The 12,659-nt window shown below is 38.5% G+C and overlaps 5 protein-coding genes across 9 annotated transcripts; 1 reads left to right on the top strand and 4 right to left on the bottom strand.

Annotated features, from left to right (window-relative positions):
• Positions 1 to 113: 113 nt before the first annotated feature.
• On the bottom strand, positions 114 to 2,137 carry LOC104711940 (uncharacterized). Of its 3 annotated transcripts, none has more exons than XM_010428719.3 (3): positions 1,486 to 2,137; positions 1,078 to 1,396; positions 114 to 643 (listed from the first exon to the last, which is right to left on the bottom strand). In XM_010428719.3, the coding sequence occupies exons 2-3, from the start codon at positions 1,381 to 1,383 to the stop codon at positions 317 to 319; spliced, it is 633 nt and encodes a 210-aa protein (XP_010427021.1). In that variant the 5' UTR covers positions 1,384 to 1,396; positions 1,486 to 2,137; the 3' UTR covers positions 114 to 316. The 3 variants fall into 3 exon arrangements, with proteins under 3 accessions (XP_010427021.1, XP_087323501.1, XP_087323502.1); XM_087467376.1 differs by lacking the exon at positions 114 to 643 and adding an exon at positions 879 to 958; XM_087467375.1 differs by lacking the exons at positions 1,078 to 1,396; positions 1,486 to 2,137 and adding an exon at positions 747 to 919.
• Positions 2,138 to 2,307: 170 nt separating this feature from the next.
• Positions 2,308 to 2,963, bottom strand: LOC104711939 (histone H2B.8). The gene has a single exon (XM_010428718.3). It carries the CDS (start codon positions 2,860 to 2,862, stop codon positions 2,440 to 2,442), a length of 423 nt encoding a protein of 140 aa, XP_010427020.1. The 5' UTR covers positions 2,863 to 2,963; the 3' UTR covers positions 2,308 to 2,439.
• Positions 2,964 to 3,194: 231 nt separating this feature from the next.
• On the top strand, positions 3,195 to 5,761 carry LOC104715638 (uncharacterized). 2 transcript variants are annotated; one of them, XM_087467525.1, is made up of 2 exons: positions 3,195 to 4,494; positions 4,595 to 5,714. In XM_087467525.1, the coding sequence occupies exons 1-2, from the start codon at positions 3,291 to 3,293 to the stop codon at positions 4,687 to 4,689; spliced, it is 1,299 nt and encodes a 432-aa protein (XP_087323651.1). In that variant the 5' UTR covers positions 3,195 to 3,290; the 3' UTR covers positions 4,690 to 5,714. The 2 variants fall into 2 exon arrangements, with proteins under 2 accessions (XP_087323651.1, XP_010431332.2); XM_010433030.3 differs by having other exon boundaries at positions 3,201 to 5,761.
• Positions 5,762 to 6,059: 298 nt separating this feature from the next.
• LOC104711938 (uncharacterized) lies at positions 6,060 to 8,114 on the bottom strand. The gene is made up of 2 exons (XM_010428717.3): positions 7,137 to 8,114; positions 6,060 to 6,395 (listed from the first exon to the last, which is right to left on the bottom strand). Exons 1-2 carry the CDS (start codon positions 7,712 to 7,714, stop codon positions 6,389 to 6,391), a joined length of 585 nt encoding a protein of 194 aa, XP_010427019.2. The 5' UTR covers positions 7,715 to 8,114; the 3' UTR covers positions 6,060 to 6,388.
• A 255-nt stretch (positions 8,115 to 8,369) lies between these two features.
• LOC104711936 (soluble inorganic pyrophosphatase 4) lies at positions 8,370 to 11,450 on the bottom strand. 2 transcript variants are annotated; one of them, XM_010428716.3, is made up of 9 exons: positions 11,185 to 11,450; positions 10,362 to 10,501; positions 10,218 to 10,246; positions 9,880 to 9,945; positions 9,687 to 9,794; positions 9,214 to 9,279; positions 8,998 to 9,118; positions 8,782 to 8,863; positions 8,370 to 8,687 (listed from the first exon to the last, which is right to left on the bottom strand). In XM_010428716.3, the coding sequence occupies exons 2-9, from the start codon at positions 10,495 to 10,497 to the stop codon at positions 8,645 to 8,647; spliced, it is 651 nt and encodes a 216-aa protein (XP_010427018.1). In that variant the 5' UTR covers positions 10,498 to 10,501; positions 11,185 to 11,450; the 3' UTR covers positions 8,370 to 8,644. The 2 variants fall into 2 exon arrangements, with proteins under 2 accessions (XP_010427018.1, XP_087323499.1); XM_087467373.1 differs by lacking the exon at positions 11,185 to 11,450 and adding an exon at positions 10,646 to 10,838.
• Between the last annotated feature and the right edge of the window lie 1,209 nt (positions 11,451 to 12,659).

The following is a 12,659-nucleotide window of genomic DNA, read 5'->3' as shown; positions in this document are numbered from 1 at the left end:
CTATGTTGTTCCTTTATTTGCACAATCTGCTCAACTTAAATTAGCAACTGATGGCTAAAAATTACGAACGATTGCGTTAATGCAACAACAAGTATTGATGGAACATATGGGAGGAGAGGAAAAAGCTTCACAATAATAGTGGTAACTCGTGTAAAATCAAAACATCCTTACGAAAAACAAGAGTCGTTCCTGAAGCTCAAAAAACAAGTTTTTCACACCAAATATTTTTTATTTATAAACAAGAGAAGAGAGGGCGAGGGAGAGAGGAGAGACAAGAGTAAGGAAGACGCAAGTGCCTTGGTCATGTCACACAGATTCAAGAAGATGCAGCTATAATAGACACTTGTGTCGCCCAATCAAACTTATTATCACGATTGTATTTGCTGCTGCGAGAAGAAGTCTGCTTCTTGTCTTTGCCGCCACGGGAGTTGCTGCTTCCCTTTTGTCCTTTCTTTCCACTCTTCTTCAGGTTGTCTTTGCTCTTTGATTTCTGCGGTTGCTGTTTCTTGCTTCTTGTGTGAGAGACAATGGAGGGCGGAGGATCATACACATCTTCAGCCCATGACACACTCAGTTTCTGGACTGACTTGCCATGCTTTTCTCGAGCACCTTTAATGGCAGGAATCAGAGTAGCCTCAGTCATCTGTTGAAGAATGACAAGAAACAAAAATCAGAAGCAGCCAACATAAATAGCGTTTCTCTACTCATTACATCAGAAACAGAAAAAGATATTGATAAGCTACAACCATTGAGGAATTGTACTCCTTCATCTATGTCCTTGATTTGGCCAGAGATGCTTTGTAACGCAACTCCTTTGTCCATCTACCACTATTGACTAAAGGGTTGGTTCTAGATGTTGTAAGCAACAACCAACATATGATGGAAACAGCCAGGGTCACAAGGCTACTAGGAAGCATATCTATGATTACTCACAAAAACTTGTCACGTCAGCGATATACTGTATAACAGTATAAAGATACTTTTAATATCGCACAACAACACATCGTACGCAAAACAAGATAAAGGCAATAGAACAGAAACAACAACAAAAACAACTACAAAGATAGGGTCGCTTACACTCTCAGAGAACATGTCTTGTAACGCGGTCGCAAGGTTCTTATCTTCAGTTTCATCATCATCCAAAGAATCGGGAGGTAAAGACTCAGGAATGGGTTGGGTGATGATCGCCTTGTCTTCTTCAGATTCATCAATCACATTTTGGTGTATAAAACCACTACTATCATCACCATCAGACTCTTGAGCATCATCAGATCCTCCAAGACAAGAGACATGCTTTGAGCCATTAGAACATTTATTGGAACTGGAAGCAGAGCTGCTCTCAAGGTGAGACTCTGCATCTTTGAAATCACAAAGAGAGCTCATATCCAAAAATCAACTGCAACAAACAAAAAAATTCAAACTACCATCAGCAACAGAATCTTTTGAACAAATGAACAAGAACTTCATATATATGTATATAAGTACCTCTTGCGTCGCAAATCTTAGCACACGATACGTCAAAAGAAAAGATGGAACCAGTGACTAAAAATTATCCGAAGAAAGAGATCTTGTTCGATTAGATAAATCCGAGCTAGGGAAATGGTGAGAACCAGACGAGGACGACGAAGATCTAAGAAGAAATAAAAAAAGGAGAGAAATTTGGAAAAAAGGGAGAAACTTTAACTAAGATTACCACGCCAATCACTCTTCTGAAGAGGTTTCAAACGATTAGAACTCAAACCAGAATGATAAAAAGTCAACGCGGGAACCAAAGAAAGGAGGAGTATCTCAAAGGACACCCGCATTTTTGTAAACTTATGCTCTTCGAAACCCCTTATAATCCCCTAAAATAATTCAAATCAAACACAACCTCTTTCTATAAATCCAATACAACAAATATACAGAGAGATCTCAGGCGACAAAACTAAACTCGGATCATTGGAATCAAAGAGAACGACCCATTATCCGAAAAATCGAAATCACGACAAAAGGAAAACAAAAAAAGCGAATCTGAGACGAAACGGGATTAGATAAATGAGGGGATCGAACAAGAAAGCTTTTTATATTAAGAAAGAAGCAAAAGAAAGGTCAAGATGAGGGAGACATAGACGTGGCCACCTAACTTGGGGCTAATCATAACTTTCCACATGCGTAACGTACTTAATACTCTTCTTTATTCATGGGCCTTGTTATTTTTTTAACGATAATGGGTCTCAAATAGGCCCATTTGAAAAACCTTAACACCAACCATCATCATCACTAACCACACTATTATGAATACAATTCTCTGCAGACGATTCAGAGAAATTTGACAAATGAAAGCTTTTTTATTTAGCGTAAATTGAAACTGTTTTAAAATCCACCACATAAATTAACAAAGAAGCCTAATCCATATAAAAATAACATCACTAATCAGACATTAATTCCAAAACCCTCTCTCTAAGAGCTAGTGAATTTGGTAACCGCCTTAGTCCCTTCAGAAACGGCGTGTTTCGCGAGCTCTCCGGGTAACACGAGCCTAACCGCCGTCTGGATTTCCCGAGAAGTGATCGTCGGCTTCTTGTTGTACCTCGCGAGCTTTGACGATTCCTGAGCGAGTTTCTCGAATATGTCGTTGATGAAACTGTTCATGATCCCCATCGCTTTCCCTGAGATCCCGACATCGGGATGAACCTGCTTCAGGACCTTGAAGATGTAGATCTTGTACGTCTCGATGCTCTTCTTAGATTTCTTCTTCGATTTCTTCTCGCTTCCTCCTTCTTTCGTTATCTTCTTCTCCGCCTTTGGTCGCTTCTCCGCCGGTGCTTTCTCTCCTGCTGGCTTCTTCTCTGCCGGTTTCTTCTCTGCTGCCTTCGGAGCCATTGATGATGACTTTATAGAGAAATTGAGATTTTTGTTTGAGAGTAAGAAAATGAAGTCAATGAAAAGATTCGTCTGTTGAAAAATAAGAGAGGAGATTTGTTTACATAGAGGCTTGTGCTGGCTTTCATTGGTTACTTAAATTTCACGCGGATTGCTCACGTGTCATTCACCGGTAAGGTTTTCAATGAACGGACGTGATTTCTTATTATCATTATTCTTGATGGGCCTGGGCCTGGCATTATGGGTTTTAAAATAGACGGTTCCGATTTTAATTTGCCTTTTGTGTGTAACTTTTTTTCTATAAATAGGTGACGATTTATGGAAGTCTTGTTGTTGTTACACACGGATACACAAATTGAGAGCCCGCGACAAAATCATCGAACCTAAACCCTAACTTTGCGATTGTTTAACCCTTTTCCGACGATTTGATGGGGAGCGATAAGCATGTGGAATCAAACCACCGCAAGCATCGTCGGTCGTCTTCTTCGTCTGATGAAGTCGTTAAATCTGCGAAGCGGTACAAGGACCGTCATCATCACAAGCATCAACACAGTCACCATCGTCGTGATGAAGAGTATGTTTCTCAGGATGAAGAGTATGTTTCTCAGGATCCTTACGGAGTCGGGAACGGTGGAGAACTTGAGATGGAGGAAGGGGAGATTTCGAACAAGAGATTAGAGAGGGGAAGAAGCAGTGATCATAGAGATAGCAGCAGAGGAGTGAGGGATAGAGACAACGACAGAGGCGGGAGGAATAGAGATAAAGCCAGGAGTACTAGTAGAGAGACAGGGACGAGGGAGAATGAAAGAGATAGAGGAAGAAGAGAGTTGGAAAGTGATCGGGAGAAACATAAAACTTTTGATGATGGATATGGTGAAGTGAGGCAAAAACACTCATCAAGACATGATGCAGAGGATGAGTTAGAGATAAGAAGCTCAAGTTCACTAAAGGAAGGCCATGATCCTAATGGAGAAAGGTCCAAAGCTGATAGACATGGTGAAGTGAGGCAAAAACACTCAAGACATGATGCAGAGGATGCCTTAGAGATAAGAAGCTCAAGTTCTGATCTAAAGGAGGGTCATGATCCTAACGGAGAAAGGTCCAAAACTGATGGACATGGTGAAGTGAGGCAAAAGCAATCAAGACATGATGCAGAGGATGAGTTAGAGATAAGAAGCTCAAGTTCACTAAAGGAGGGCCATGATCCTAACGGAGAAAGGTCCAAAACTGATGGACATGATGTTAACGTTAAAGATCTTGTTTGGTTTTTTGATCAAGAAGCTGAAGACTTGAAAATAATCGAGCAAAGCAGGAGGAAAATACAAGAGGTATATGAGAAACGTAAGAAAGAGTTGGAGCAGTCCTCTAGTGTGGCAGATGCTCTTGGAAGTGGTGGTACTCTAGGGCCTGTTGCTTCTACAGTTAAGCAAGCTAAAGCTGAGGTGGGTATTGATGTCGTAGATAATGAAGTCGCCAAGCTATCATCGGCAGTTTGTGAATCACCTGCGCGGCTTGTAATATCAGACTCAGATAGGACACTAGCTTCCGTAGGGCTTGGGGAAGACAGCCCAAAGAGTGACACGTTCATTGATGATATCTTTGGTGAGTCTCCAGCTGCTGGTACTCGTAAAGGTAATGGCCTTCTTCCTTTTGTAAGGAGTGGACTCAATGATAATTGGGATGATTCAGAAGGTTATTACAGTTATCAACTTGGTGAACTACTTGATAACAGATATGAAATCATGGCTACTCATGGGAAAGGTGTCTTCTCTACCGTGGTGCGGGCAAAAGACACAAAAGCTGAAGAATCTGAACCTGAGGAAGTAGCTATAAAAATAATCCGGAACAATGAGACAATGCATAAGGCCGGCCAGGCTGAGATACGGATATTGAACAAGCTAGCTGGCTCTGATCCAGAGAATAAGCACCACTGCGTCCGTCTTCTTTCAACTTTTAAGTATAGGAACCACCTTTGCTTGGTGTTTGAGTCTCTTCATCTTAATCTCCGTGAAGTTGTGAAGAAGATTGGTGTCAACGTTGGTCTACAACTATCTGATGTTAGATTGTATGCTGAGCAGTTATTCATATCCCTTAAACATCTCAAGAACTGTGGTGTTCTTCACTGCGATATAAAGCCTGACAACATACTGGTGAACGAGGGAAGGAACATGTTAAAGCTTTGTGACTTTGGTAGTGCAATGTTTTCTGGTGAAAACGAACTTACACCATATCTTGCTAGTCGCTTCTACAGAGCTCCAGAAATCATTCTTGGATTAGCCTACGACCATCCGTTGGATATGTGGTCAGTTGGTTGCTGTCTGTATGAGCTTTATAGCGGGAAAATTATGTTCCCTGGCTCCACAAACAATGATATGTTACGCCTTCATATGGAACTCAAAGGCCCTTTCCCTAAAAAGATGCTTCGCAAGGGAGCATTTATCGATCAGCACTTTGATCAGGACCTATGCTTCTATGGTACAGAGGAAGATAGTGTTAGTGGAAAGACAGTAAGGAGAATGATGGTAAACATTAAACCAAAAGATTTAGGTTCAGTAATTAGACGTCGTTATGAGGACGAAGATCCCAAGGTCTTGGTTCATTTCAGAAATCTTCTGGACAAAATTTTCACACTAGATCCTCAAAAGAGACTTACAGTGTCCCAAGCATTAGCTCACCCATTCATCACGGGCAAGTGAACCTCATAATGTTGTTGCCCTGGATACATGTACAATGTTACACAATTTAATTTTTGATTAAGATTCTAATTAAGAGTGTTAATGATGTTGTTCTCAGATTCATGATTCAGTTTTGACAGTTCTTTTTTTTAAATGTGACTATTTAATTTAAGCTAAGGGTGGTGTGTGGATCAGAATTGCATACTCCATTGAATTTATTGGTTTACGACTCATGTTATTAAGTTATGTTTACGCATAAACGTGCTTTGTCTTAAAACATATCTATCCTTTGAACGTTGGGTGTGTCAGCAACACTGGCATTTTAAATATGTAAATCCAAGTGTCCTTAATGAACGTTCATTTGTGACTTTAAAGCTTAATCAACGTCGCTTTCTCGATTTGGTGTGTGACATAAGCTTGGCACGAATCTCTAGCGAGAAGTCTCTGAGGCTGAGGATGTTTGAATTTCAAACGTCCCAAGGTGTTAAGAGTTCATTTCAGGAATATTTAGACACAAGCAGATTTCGAGGAATATGAGCAAAATATATGATTTAAGCAAAGAACATAAAATAGACAAACATGGGAAACGTTAAAAGCTTCCGAGTTCGATGACCATGATTCTGTAATCTTTTCTCTGTTCATTAGCAGGTATTGTAAATTTTGGTTCAGAAACAACTCCAGATAAAACTTCTTAAAAAGAACAGCTTCACCAATGGATTTCAAGGTATAAATAGAACTGAGCAGAACCCGTAAATCCACCAGCACTTAATTTTTTGTTGTCGCGAGTTGTTCACACATCTGAAATCTTCCCGAACAATGTGACCTCTCACTGCCACGACGCTCTTAGGAACTTAGACCCTGCCAATATCACATGAACCCACATAAATTCAGCGATTGATTCAAACATTTTGAGTATGGAAACGCAAGATAATCAGTTGGGATCTAATGTGAGACAAGAGGGTAATCCTAACAGATACTTGGAAGAGGATGGGTATGCGAATGGAATATGAAGAAGCAAGAATAAGATCAAGCACTAGTAATACTATTGCTTGATCGTCTGAGAACTCTCATTAGGTAAATGTAAAAATGGATATCTGAAGATCAATGGACAGCACTGAAGGCCAAGCAAGCAAGGGTACAACAGTTGACAGAAAGCATTCTTTGTAAGAATAATGCAGTTTTATCAAATTATGGGAAACAACTATCAACAAACCACAACCAAACATTGGCCCAACCAGTAACTTCATTCAGGAAACAACAACATGTGCTGAAGTTCTCTTATGGTATTGATCAAAACAGAAATAAGGGCAGGTCGCTAACAGCAAAAAACATCCAAAAAACATTGTTATATTTCTCACTGCATACACACTCTATACATGACCCAAAACATTGACTAGCCAACATTAGATCATCAATGAACAACTAAATCATCCAAAAATCAATAGCCACTGTTACATTACTCACTAAACTTGTAGTCTTAATAACTTATAGAATCATCATAGTATCCTAAGACTTACTTGAAACAGATTTCACAGGAACTGACATAACACAGAATGATAAAAAGTTAAAAAAAAAAAAAGGAGTTAATAAGAAAGCAACCTTGAGGAACCGATGTTGATGTTGTTCCTATGAAGAATCCTACCACGAGAAGCGTCGTCTCCAACATCGATCAACTCTCTAAGCCCCAAATTCTCAACCTCCTCTTCTTTCACTTCCTTCTTCTCCTTGTCTACTACACGGCGGCTCGGAAGCTTCACAGGCAACCTCTCGAAGTAATTCCCGTAGATATACTCAGGGGTGTACCCATTCTCTTCATCGAACAACATGATATGACCATGCCACTCCCAAACACGGTAATCAGATTCCTCATCCTCGTGAAACCCAACGCAGATGTGGTGTTCGTTGACTGTCACGGCTTGTCCTGAATTCGGCTTAAGAGAATCGCTTCGACCGGAGACGATGACTCGGATTAGCTCTTTCTCGAGCCTAGCTTCTTCTCTGTCGAGACTGGTCTGTCCTTCTCCGTCATAGTCGCCGTCGCTGTCGTCGGATTTGAAGAGTAGGTCATCTAGGGATTGAGAGAGGAAATGGGAGTTAGGGGGACGAATTTGGAGACGTCCAAGTAGGGTTTGGATTAGGAGGTTGTCGATGTTGCTGTTTCCATTGAAAGAGCTCATCGTTGATGATTAAAACGAATCGATCTTCTTCGAATTTGTCCTTCTTCTACCCTAAAGAAGAGAAAGAAGATACTCTCTCTCGGTCTCGGCCTCTCGGGTTTTAGGGATAGATAGGAAAGGGTTTTTGGTTTACGATGAGACGGTTCATAGAAAAGGTAAACGTGGGTAATCCGGCAAATATGAGAAAAAATGGAGGCTAAACTGGTAATATTCTATTACACGCATCCTATTTGATTTTTGTAAATGGAATTGATTTTAGTTGGCTAAACAAAGATTGAAGTAAAAGAGAAGAAAAAAAAACAAAGATTGAAGCAACTTGGAATTTGGTAATGACTTTGAATGGTTGGATCATACCTTCCGGATCAGAGCATGCGTACCAATGTTTTGGTAAGCCAAAGCCTCTAACTATAGTAAATGCACTATAACATTGGTACTATGAAATTACGATGATAAGAAATTTTATGTTCAAGTACGTATTAATACGGAGATTTTTAGTCCGTAATGATGAATGGTATTGTGAATTAAGAGCGGACTAATCCTACTTTAGTATGCATCTTTCATATGCTTTTTAGAGTAGAATCCTCGTTTAGATAGTGAATACTTTGTAAAGAAATGAAAGGTAAAAATAATAAAAGATTTAATATAAGAACTCAAATGAAAAGAAAAAATTAATCAAGATATAGGAAATGACTCCATAATTCAAAAAAAAGTGATAGAAAACAAATGGGTAAAATCCCAGTTTTAGTCTTTGAATTATCGGCATCATATACCGGATTCAACAGAGGACATACACAAATATATATCCTTTGAGAACCCTCACATTTTTATATGTATATTTATATTTGTGTTTTACACCTTTCACATCTGTCAAGAAAACAAAATGTGAATAATGCAGTTGTAAGCTCTCGTTCCATTGCTTGGGTTGGTCAATCAACGTCTCAGGTTCTCCACGACGTAGTCCGCATAGAGATCCCTACATATGGGTACATAAGAGTTATCAGTTTAAAATGTCATACTATATGAATATGTAGTTTGTAACAGTCAGTGTTAAATGAAGGCTGCTTTACATGGAATGCTGAACTGCGTCGTAGGCTGCTGTTGCCGGAAGGAAGTCGTTCACGGCTACTTCCTTGTTCTCGTTTTTCTTATCTGCAACAAGAATCCATGAATATGAGTCTCAATATGCTTTGGCTTCGATTTCGGTTATTAAACGTAATCGGATTAATCTCATACCATCCTTAACCATACAAAATTTTGAAAGAAGGTGAAGAAAGAACACTCACAGTCTTCAAAGAAACGACGGATCTCAGCCATACGATGAGGCGGAAGCTCACTGATGTCGTTGTAATGACGATACTCTGGATCATCAGCGCAGACAGCAATAATCTTGTCGTCTTTCTCACCCTTTTAAATCAGAAAGAGCATCTAGTTTATTCTCTGTTACTTTCATAGTGACATAATGATGATATATAGACATTGAAGGATGTTAATTTTTTAACCTGATCAATCATTGGCATAAGACCAATAGCTTTGGCCCGAAGAAAGCATCCTGGGATCACTGGTTCCTGTAAGAAAAAATTCAACATGATTCACATGGATGTGTTTTCTACCGGTCAAATAAGACAGACTTAGAAAACAGGGTGAAGCTAATAAGAACAGAAGCTGTGAAACTGTTTCTCTTGTTCAATTTTATCAAACCAGAGAAACTTGATTAATAAGAGACTTAAATTCCAAACTGAACACTAGAAAAATTCCCACTCTAAACTATATGTTGAGACACCTGTATAAGCCTAGCCGTCACTAATTGCTCTCTAATCAACTCACAACATTTCTAATCTGCTACATTAACCCTTAGAGGTTAGACAGTTATACAGTAGTGTCTATAGCTATGAGTTCAGCTGTTGACCTCCTTCAAAGCTTATCAGAGGCACAAATCAAAATGGAACAAGAAACATTATGTAAAAGAGGTTACCTGCATGATGACGAGAACATCAATAGGATCACTGTCCTCACAAAGAGTACGCGGAATGAACCCATAGTTGTGTGGGTAAACGACAGATGAGTAAAGAATACGATCGACCTGACAATATATGTACTGTATAAACAATAGTGCTTCTTTAATAGCGCAAAAGGACAGTGAAGAAAGTTGCTGCATTTAAAGTTACCTTAATGAGACCCGTAGTTTTGTCGAGTTCATACTTCACTTTGCTCCCCTTTCCTATCTCAACCACCTGCAATAATAATCCCGAGAGAAATATCTCAATGATTAAATTGGTTTCCTAATCAGGCAATGGACGTCATTCATATCCTACACTACACTAGGCTCGATCTGGTCCCAAGGAAAACAGCATTTGAAATTTTCTTTGAGTGAATGATACAAGTACGTAAATGCTGTGGAAATAGTATACAAGTGCAGCGACTCCCAATACGCATACAGATCTAATAAAATATATTCAGATCTTTTTGCTGGCCAAGTATCAAGAACATAAGCCAAAATACTTACACAGTTGAAGATAATTGGGGCTTCAGGTCCTATAGAACAAAAGAAATGGAAAGTAAAATATATCGAGTTAGTATTATTAAGAAACAATATATCTTAGAACCCCAAAAAAAAAAAGAGAAGAGGAAACTGTTACGTATTGCTTACCAATCTCAAGATCATGCCATGGGTGTGCAGCAACTGATCTGTGGCTCATGGAAGAAAGTATCCTCTCATTAAGGGTAGGAAGTGCAACATGTTTCTCAACATAACTCTTGGCAGGAATCTCAATCGGTGGCGCCATTTTGCTGCAAAAACAATGCACATAGCAATCTATAAATCTCTGAAAGAAGACAAAATTATGGCCCTAGATCTTTTACAAATGTTATAATTCCCCCTAGATCTATATCTCAACAATAACAAATCCCGGAACCGACATTTATCTTTAGCACCTGGGAAAATAAGTTTTTGATTAAGCAACGCAATGGTGGACACAGAGACATAAGATACAAAAAAATCCTTTTTTAAAAAGAAGAAAGTTACAGAAACGTCCAATAAACGTATAATTTGTATTGCAGCAGTTCATCAATCCTTAAATGTAATCACCGACAAAAACCGTTCCGACATGTGTATATAAAGTGACGCAAAAAGATCGATTTTTTTCTTTCATATATACATAAAAATAAAACAGGACACTCTCTAGAATCATCTTCAGATAATCACCAATGCGCTTTTGAGACAAAAACGAGCTAACATTTTTTTCCATTAACGGACTTTTGAGTATCTAGAAATCAAAAAGTTTGAATTTTTTTTTAACCCAACTCAGATCTACAGGTTACAAAGCTCCCTCGAAAACAATAAATATACAAGAACTTAGAAAATTATAGCTCATGCCATATCCAAGCGGATTAAGACAACCAACACAAACACTAGAAACCCCGGTGATGAAAGAAAGAACAAATCCGATCGAAGAGCATTTCGAAATCCGTACCTGTAGCGAATCGAACCAATCTACCGAGAGCAAAAAGCGTTTGAATGAAGAAGAAACAAAGGCACAGATCTCAAGAAGAGTGAACCCGAGAAGAAGCACACACCGATGTAAAGAGAGAGAGAGAGAGAAGGAAGAGTATAGAGAGAAAAGCTAAAGGAGATTAGAAGAAAGCTGTAAACTAGACGCGTTCCCGCTCTGTTCTGTCTCTCTGTTTCTGTGCTATTTGAAGGCTCCATGAATATTACTAATATTTTGGAAGGAAGAATAAATAATTAATAAATAAAAAGCATTACCAAATAAAAATAAAATCTCTTTACTTTTGGAATATGTCCTGATCCTAATTGTATACACATGTCTAAATATTATTGGATGATAGAGAAAGAGATATAGACGGAATTCCTAACGGCGGTGGGGTCAACGTAAGGTCTGGCTACGTGACTCGGATTGCGAGGAGTCCACGTTAAGTCTCCGTTAGCTACAGTGTAAATAAGGAATATGCTTAAGAGAGAGAGAGCTGAGATCAGGTGCAAGCGAGTGCACTGGAAATATTCGTGTTCAGATTTATGACGACAACATCTTGATTTTTATCTGTCGGTGGATTACAAACTGCAATTAAAAGAAAAGCATATGTAATCTGTCAAGTGAATATTCGTTTTCTTTTTTTCTTTCTCTCATTCAAACGAAAATATATAAACGTATATATATAATAATATAGTTCTTTGGTAACCATGATGTCAGAAAATAAATTAGTTACTTATAATTATTTTGGTAACACTAATCTTTGGAAAAGAAAATCACTTGTGATTTTGGGTATATTCAAATTGTTACTATATTTTTTATTCTGTTTCTCGTTTACAACTCATTAATATTTCGTTTTTGACATTTATAAATAAAAAACAATATACTGTAATTATGTCTGTCCTACTAATATACACGTGTGTTCCCAAATACCTTTTGCAGTCAATAAGTTCGAACGGTGCTGGATAATATTATGTTTCTGACTTTCTTGTCTGGTAAAAGTTTAATGAGTAATACTTATTTATTTTGGTAAGAATTTGGATGATATAGATATGATTATCCACAAAAACTGGATAAATTTGGATAAACATTGTCCTAATTAATCGCGTTAATTTAGATTTCCTTTAATACAACGGTGTTGGATATCATGTTTCTGACTTTGGATAAAACATTAAAGAACACGATCACATTCGACGTACTAATCGGAAATTTAAATTCAAAACAAATCTGGAAAATATATGATTTCACTTTTAATGGCTAAAGTTTCCTTTAATGTCGATGGAAACACTCTTCGTATCGTATCCATACAGAAAAAGGCAACTAGATCGCGTAATTTAGAAAAGGCTTACGTCGTGACGTCGTGTCATTCTCTTATTGGTCGGTCAGAAAGTGAACCTGTGGACCTGTACGCAGAGGATGATCGTTGGATGGGGTTGAGTAACGGATGCTCATGCAGT

This window comes from Camelina sativa, chromosome 9 (assembly GCF_030686135.1).
Source record: "Camelina sativa cultivar CO46 ecotype springtype chromosome 9, ASM3068613v1".
Classification (NCBI taxonomy): Eukaryota; Viridiplantae; Streptophyta; class Magnoliopsida; order Brassicales; family Brassicaceae; genus Camelina; species Camelina sativa.
This window is presented reverse-complemented; position numbering and strand designations above follow the sequence as displayed.